This window comes from Alosa pseudoharengus, unplaced genomic scaffold (assembly GCF_046254945.1).
Source record: "Alosa pseudoharengus isolate Yale_2024_CS ecotype anadromous, Long Island Sound unplaced genomic scaffold, YU_APseudo_1.1 YU_APseudo_1.1_scf_10, whole genome shotgun sequence".
Taxonomy (NCBI): domain Eukaryota; kingdom Metazoa; phylum Chordata; class Actinopteri; order Clupeiformes; family Clupeidae; genus Alosa; species Alosa pseudoharengus.
Genome location: NW_027468565.1, coordinates 25,574,300 through 25,581,748, shown reverse-complemented (window position 1 = coordinate 25,581,748; position 7,449 = coordinate 25,574,300). Strand labels below are relative to the sequence as shown.

At 42.4% G+C, this 7,449-nt stretch overlaps 2 protein-coding genes across 2 annotated transcripts in view; both read right to left on the bottom strand.

Moving 5' to 3' along the window:
- The window catches only part of rabl2 (RAB, member of RAS oncogene family-like 2), a 9,809-nt gene extending 4,551 nt beyond the window's left edge, over positions 1-5,258 (bottom strand). Inside the window, exons 1-5 of the mRNA XM_076301405.1 lie at positions 4,511-5,258; positions 4,320-4,349; positions 4,095-4,174; positions 3,742-3,821; positions 3,307-3,418 (exon numbers count right to left, since the gene is read on the bottom strand). Of these exons, the coding sequence (XP_076157520.1) occupies positions 3,307-3,418; positions 3,742-3,821; positions 4,095-4,174; positions 4,320-4,349; positions 4,511-4,617 (409 nt within the window). The 5' untranslated portion in view covers positions 4,618-5,258. The remainder of the gene's footprint in view (positions 1-3,306; positions 3,419-3,741; positions 3,822-4,094; positions 4,175-4,319; positions 4,350-4,510) is intronic.
- A 591-nt stretch (positions 5,259-5,849) lies between these two features.
- On the bottom strand, positions 5,850-7,393 carry cimap1b (ciliary microtubule associated protein 1B). Its single transcript, XM_076298913.1, has 6 exons — positions 7,282-7,393; positions 6,971-7,174; positions 6,783-6,884; positions 6,457-6,578; positions 6,136-6,276; positions 5,850-5,945 (listed from the first exon to the last, which is right to left on the bottom strand). The coding sequence occupies exons 1-6, from the start codon at positions 7,391-7,393 to the stop codon at positions 5,850-5,852; spliced, it is 777 nt and encodes a 258-aa protein (XP_076155028.1).
- Between the last annotated feature and the right edge of the window lie 56 nt (positions 7,394-7,449).

The following is a 7,449-nucleotide window of genomic DNA, read 5'->3' as shown; positions in this document are numbered from 1 at the left end:
TTAGTTAGTTAACCTTACTTAACCTGTTAGTTCAGTGGTTCTTAAACTTTTTGTCTGGCGACCCCACAAAAAAGTATGGAAAGGTCTAGCGACCCCACTTTCCCAAAACCCATTTTAAGTCCTTAGCCTTCTCAAATCTCAAAATAATTCATTTTGACCGGTTTTAAGCTCTCATTGACCAGAACATCGCCGCAAATCACACATTGTGGGTGGTCGATATTATTTTTAACATAACAAGTGAATCCATATTTCAGGAATTCTTTCTGATAAAGCCGACGCCTCGTTTTTTCCTTTTTGTTCTCACCGGCCTGTATACTTGTCCCATCTGAGGATCGCGGAGGTGTAGACTCACTGGTAGATGGCACTTCCGAGCTTTGGTTTGACTTTTTAAGCAGACACCTGTCCATTTTGGCTAGTAGGCTACCTATGTCTTTTTGTTTTGTTTTACTTAAAATAGCGGGAACAAGTTGAATTTGCGTAGTGGGAGCAGATAGTTACATTGTTTCTATCAGCGGACCAGTAGCCCATAGGCTGAACCAGATCTCGTTGAAAGACGAAAACATTTCTCTTTCTTCTTTTAACTGCGTGTAAATAAGAAAAAGGCATTTTTCCCCCAATATTATTTTCCTTTGTTTCACCTGGCATAATAATAATTTCAGACTGAATACAGAAAATAATTGGCGACCCCACAGAAGTTTTTGGCGACCCCTAGTTTAAGAATCACTGTGTTAGTTAACCTTAGTTTAAAAAAAACATGCAAACCGATTGCCTTGAAATTACAGACTAATCTGGAATAGGAATTCCAAGTTGTGCAAACAAATGCTTAGGCTACTTTGTGTAGTACACTTACACTAAGGAGAATTCCTATTTAACCTAACTTGGTCATTACAAGTAAAGTAATGTGTATTAAACACAAGGTGTGCTAACTGATGTTACATTTCCCACAATGCATTTCCAGAATGCCACTGCCCTGGCCTGGTGACAGTGACACTAACGGTTATATATACTGTTGGTGTGTAATTTATGTGGATGCATCGCACCATCAAGTAGATGACTATCCAAAACACTCTAATGCTGTGGGTAGAACATCAGCAACATGTTCCATTTGTATATTGTTTTACTACACTCTGAAAGTACTGCACAATGAAGGGGAGACCTCACTATGTACCACAAATACGTGGCACACACCTGGGTTTGTCCAGCGGTTCAGGGAACCCCCTAATCTTTGATGTCCAAAGTGAGTCAGGACTTTGTTTTACCACTGCATTCAAAGGCCTGATTTCGGCAGTTCAGTGTATCCATGATGTTGTGAAGGCATTGGGGTTGATATTAATATCCTGACCAAAGAGGAGAGTGCCATTTAATGGACAGCCACTAACACCACCATTTCTAGTAGCAACATAAGTTTGCAAGGAGAACACCCATAAAAATCCTAATCAAGCTCACATTTAGCCTCAGTAACTTAGCAGAGACAGGGTGTATGGTTTCCAGCTACAGATCTATGTCTGTCTATAACTGTCAGCACTAGTTCTACTCACATGTTTGGTCATTGGATAGTCATCGATGGGGTGATGTATCAATGTAAATCACATATCAATTACACAACAACATATAGCCTTTAGTGTCACTGTCACTTTGTTATTGTAACTTAAGATTGAATTTCAATAAAGATTAATATGTGATCCCTTATATGTAGGCCGGGTCTGTGGTATTCTGGAAATGCATTTTTGTCATATCAGTTAGCTGAACTGTGACATTAGTTAGCACAACTTCAATACACCTGTTGTGTTTAATAAACATACAGTATACTTTACTTGTAATTGTAATGACCAAGTTAGTTGAAATAGTAAATAATTCTGTGCACTGTAAGTGCACTATACTAAGTGAGCATTTGTTTGCACAACTTGACATTACAAACAAATCTGGAATGGGAATTGCAAGGACAATCAGTTTGCATGCTTTTCAAAACAGGTTAAGTAAGATTATAAACTAATTTTAGTGTAGTGTAGCACAAACTTCAGCAATTCAAGTATAGTTTACTTGATTGTTTACTTTTCTACCTCAAAACTACGTAACACTCATTTTATGTAAGTAATCTCAACAAAAGACAAAACCTGAATTCTACTTACTAGAACATTTTAAGTAAGTAAAACTATTATGTTTTACAGTGTGGAAATATAATTTGTTACTGTTTTAAGTTACAAGTTGTGTGTTTAATGCAATCATATCTGACATATACTGTGAGGCTTCATTGTTAAACACTACCCATAAATTATGTATTCAATTCTACTTCCTTTAATTCAAATTCGAATTGTAATTCTACATCCTGTTTTGACCTTAATTCAAATTCAATTCAAATTCCAGAATTGAATTGGAATTTAGGAGTCATTCTCAATTCAATTCTGAATTGGAATTTAGGAGTCATTCTCAATTAAATTCTGAATTGTGCACAAGCCTGCAGTCCAGTGTCTGTATGGAAAATAAACCAATGAGCCGCTGACTGTCCCTGCTTTGGGCCGATCGTTGGCCAAATTAAATTGATATTATATCGAATGAATGAAATGATATCGGCCCAAAAGGTGCGTTGGCCCACCGGGAAAATGCCCTGTGTGCCAGATGACCAGTCCGCCCCTGGCTTGCACCGTTCCCCCTGGACATGGTGCATGTGGATTTATTTATAAACTGGCTAAGATCATTTCCGAAGAGCCATGTCGACTGATGCACGATTTCATACAAATAGTAGGCTATTGGACAACTACTGTCTACTAAACAAATAGTAGGCTATTGAACAACTACTGTCTACTGTCTACTGTCTACTAAGCCAGTGGTTTTCAAAGCGGGGGCCGGGCCCCCTGGGGGGCCGCGAGGGGGTGCCAGGGGGGCCTCAGCAAGTTGGAGGGAAAAATAAAAGCAAGAAATAAATATATTTGAAACATTTAAAATATACTATGAGGGTTGTTATACAATGCCATTATAATAATGTGACGCATATCTGAACATATTTCCCATGATAATTACTGGGAATAATAGTATATAGTCTCATATAGCAGAAAGCCCCAAATAAAATGTTTACACACTGTATGCTCCATCGCGATGTGGTTGTGGCTAAAAATAATTATTAGATTAGCTTAATGTATTTTTACATTTGCCGTAGTATTGTCGATGGGTTTAATTAATAAAACATCAAGGGGGTCCTTGGCCAGAACCTAGTGGTATTTGGGGGGCCTGGTCGTGGAAACCCCTGTACTAAGCTATTCTTGACACACACACGCACACACACACACCCATGTCCTCTTAGCCACTCACCGTCTATCTTGTTGGCCACCACCAGGCAGGGAATCTCTGGCCTGTAGTCCCTCAGCTCCTTGTACCAGTTGGCCATGTTTCTGTAGGTGATCTTCCTCTGGACATCAAACACCTGACACACACACACACACACACACCTGTCTGATATGATGTGGAGATGTGTGTGTCTGTGTGTGAAAGAGTGTGTTTGTGTGTTTGTGTGTGTGTGTGTGTGAGAGAGAGAGAGAGAGAGAGAGTGTGAGTGTGAGAGAGAGAGAAAGAGAGAGAGTGTGTGTGCGTGAGAGAGAGAGAGAAAGTGTGAGTGTGAGAGAATGTGAAAGAGAGAGAGAGAGAGAGAGAGAGAGAGAGAAAGAGAGAGAGAGAGTGTGTGTGTGTGTGTGTGTGTGTGTGTGTGTGTGTGTGTGTGTGTGTGTGTGTGTGTGTGAGTTGATTTACCATGATGCACGCATGGGCCTTGTGGTAGTAGGATGGGTGCATGCTCTGGAAGCGTTCCTGCCCTGCAGTGTCCCAGAAGTCTTTGGGCCATAAACAAACAAGTTACTTTTTTGATTGAGTAATATCTAAAACATATTCCAATATTTCCCCAGTCCATAAATTGTAGATTACAACCATCTGATAAAATCAGTCAATCAGTATCCAGCATCTCCCTAATGATCGGACCTCACAACTCTTGAATTTCCCCTTGGGGATCAATAATGTATCTATCTACCTATCTACACATTCAGACTAGTGTTCCTTACAAAAAATACCAACTTATCTACAGAGCTCGAGATTGAGTCCACACCTACCTACAAGGATGGTTTTCCCATTGACTGTGGTAGTGTACTTGTACAAAGTCAGCGCATATGTGGACAGCTGTTGAGGTCGACTGAGAGCTAGTTTAAGGAAAGAATAACTCTTGCCAGTAAACCTTAGTTACAGTGTTGTGGAGTATGTTAAAAACAACTTTTCTATACCATTTATTCACTAAATACGTGAATTTACATATCGCCAATTGTGCATCAAAAGGATACTAGCCATCCATCAGGAATCTCTCCATCAACCTGAAACAAGAAGCATGGGTATTCAGAGAGCTATATTAACAGCATGCCACTAGACATGTTATGGCTAGGACTTAAATAACAAAGATAAATCTGTGAAGAGGTCCGAATACATCTGCATGCAGGATGACACAACTTTTGGATACAGAGAACTACCATCTTACTTGGATTTCCCCACCGCACTGTCCCCCAGGCAGATGATCTTCACACACTCATCCGCATCATACTTCTCCAGGTCCAGCTCCGGGAGCTCGCCTGCATCTCCGGCCATCCTGCCGGACACGCAACGCTCGGAGACTCGCTGTCTGCAGCTGTTCTCGCTTGTGCTTACTGGCTTTTGGAGAGGATTATCCGGAAAGCCAAGCTAGCCCCTAATACTATGAGCAAGCTAGCAACCTACCTCCCTGCTTTACTAGCTAAGTTGGCTTGCTATAACGTTAATAGCTAAGTTAACGTAATTGACCTGGTAACGTAACTGACATAACGTTAAGAAAGCTAACGTTAATACTAGCTAACGTTAAAGTTACTGTAGGAATGTTGCAGTGTGCCGTATTGCTTTTAATTCAGCATTCTAAGTTTGATTCACTCATCAATCAAACCAATGATCAATGACCTTATTTGAATCAAACTCTCATAACGTTAATTCTGATAACAGACAAAGTTAGCTCAAATCTAAATCTGCTAATTTTAGTAAGTGGTAGTAGCTTCCTAGCTATCATAGCTAGAATGCTACCTAAGTACAAGATATTACCTTTGCCTAATGCACTGTCCCTCCGCTGATGAACGAAAGTACAAATTAATGGGAAGCTCGATGTAATCTGCCTTGAGTAACAACAGAAATTAACAAATCCATTTGTCTAGTTTCAAGCTAAAGAAAGCCGACATCTCCTAACACTCTGGACAACATTCTTGTTCCTATGCAACGCACAGACGCTTAAGAGGAAGGACCCAAGTGATTGAAGAGTTGTCCATAACTTTGCCTGAAACAAACAAGTTGACAGCTGAACGCTTTCACCTGTTGCAAAGTCGTTCATTTTATTTCCATTTGTCAAAATATGGTCGTTGTCATTCCAACCAAAGGATTATCAAGAAGTCCATGTTCAAAACACTACCAGTACAAATGAAAATCAAGTGCAGAAAGTGCATGGATGTGATGTGACTATAATGAAATGCCATTACTGCAATACTAACAGTTCCACGGGGCACTGGTCCCTATATGGCATCGTCCCTGCTTTACTTAATTTTTATACCAGAGGTCTTCTGATTACATCATACTATTTTTTACATAATAGCTCTGTAAAAAATTAGAGACCACTGCACATTTTTCTGATCATCCTACGGTTGCTGAGTGGTCTTTTCCAGAGCTGTATATAAAGATGTTTTGACATTTAACCTATACGTTTAGTGGCTTTATAATGATACTCCAGGGCAATGAACACACAGGTACCAGTGAGCCAAGCTTTATTCCTGCAGTAACTGTATTCAATATAACATAATCCGGCTCTATTCAGCAGGCACGTTGGTGATGAGAGGGGCGATAAACTCCGAGTGGCGGATCCCAAATGAGAAGCTTGGGGCTTTGCTTCTAGTGAAGGTCACCTGAGGGGCGAGAACAGATATTACAATGAGTGTATGTCTCTGTGTACGTGTGTGTGTGTGTGTGTGTGTGTGTGTGTGTGTGTGTGTGTGTGTGTGTGTGTAAATGTGTGTGTGTGTGTGTGTGCGTGTGTGTGTGTGTGTGTGTGTGTGTGTGTGTGCGTGTGCGTGTGTGTGTGTTCTCATGCTCTACCTGCTCTGGATGGTGAGCTCCAGGTCCAGGCTTCGTGGTGGTGTCTCCAGGCATGCTGTTGCGGCCGATCATGCTGTACTGCGGGGCCTTGTGTGTGTATGTGCAGGGGTCCACCACCCTGTAGGACCCTGGACCTGGCGTCTAGCAAAGCACACACAACAGAGTCATGAATTCAGAGTATTTGGAGTCTACTCAGAGATGGGGTGACATTGTTTCAAACAACAAAGTGTCAAAGTATTAGGAAATATTACTTTTTTCCACAGAATCATCCCTTAGAGGATCGTTTCTGAGGAAACACATTTGCATCTGAGTCAAACCCACCTTCTGCAGATCCTCATGGAAGCTGCCAATCTTACTGCGGCCGGTCAACGAGAAGTTTGGAGCGGACGTCTTATTCACGGTGATGGGGCCCAGCACCGGGGGAAGCATGTAGGCAGCGGGCCCTTTGTAAACGAGAGAAACAGACACACCGTGTTTAGTTTCGGTCACTCTGTTCTAAATCACCGCTGTCGTCTATACTCTCTAATTAGATGCCACACATTCTTTGATCTCTGAGGTTTACATGACACAGGCTGTGGTGAGGATGTATTATTTCTGATCAGACAGACTTAATGATGGCGGTGTGTGAGGTATTAGGGGGATGGTACCTGGGGTCTGATCGTTTCTGAACCCCCTGCTACGTGCAGACAGTGAGTAGGCTGGAGCCGAGAGGTACGCAATCTTTCCAGATTTCTCAGGAAAGTATCGGCCTAGAACAGAGAACTGCGGTTATTCGAATTGTTCTTATTTTGTGTACCATTTCTGATGTGGGGCAATGTGACTGTCTTTGTCCCACCTGGTCCAGGTGTTTGGAACACCTGAGGGTCCTTGCGGCGGCTGTAGAGCGAGTATGCCGGAGTGCCGTCTCGGCCCACGCGAGTGATGTTGGGCGGCACCAGGTAGCCCGGGCCAGGTGAGCAGTCGTTGCTAAACAGGCGGTGGCGGGTGCCAAAACTGAAGGCGGGGCCTTTTAGCTTCCGTGGGTCATGCTGGTTAAGACCTACCAAACACAACACAGAGGATCGTCATTAGATTTAAAGATGAAATGGTCTCAGAGGGGCTGCCCTTATGAGTAGTCTGTTGCCCTTTATGGGAGTAATGACTTACCTGTGGCCCCGGGAAGGGCATATTTGGGCCCTGGGCTGCTGTAGAAGGCTGCAATGGGCCCCCTGGGCATATGCGGCCTCCAGGTACCGACCCACACATCATCTACAGTCATGGTTGATCTAGAGGGGGAGAGAGGGAGTGCATAGTGGAATTAAAATGTATTACAGG

Coding starts and splice junctions, on each gene's coding strand:
- cimap1b (XM_076298913.1), bottom strand. CDS start 7,393: ATGACTGTAGATGATGTGTGGGTCGGTACCTGGAGGCCGCATATGCCC. Junction 7,175..7,281: donor TGCCCTTCCCGGGGCCACAG/GTAAGTCATTAC, acceptor TGTGTTTGGTAG/GTCTTAACCAGCATGACCCA. Junction 5,946..6,135: donor GAGCTCACCATCCAGAGCAG/GTAGAGCATGAG, acceptor CTCGCCCCTCAG/GTGACCTTCACTAGAAGCAA.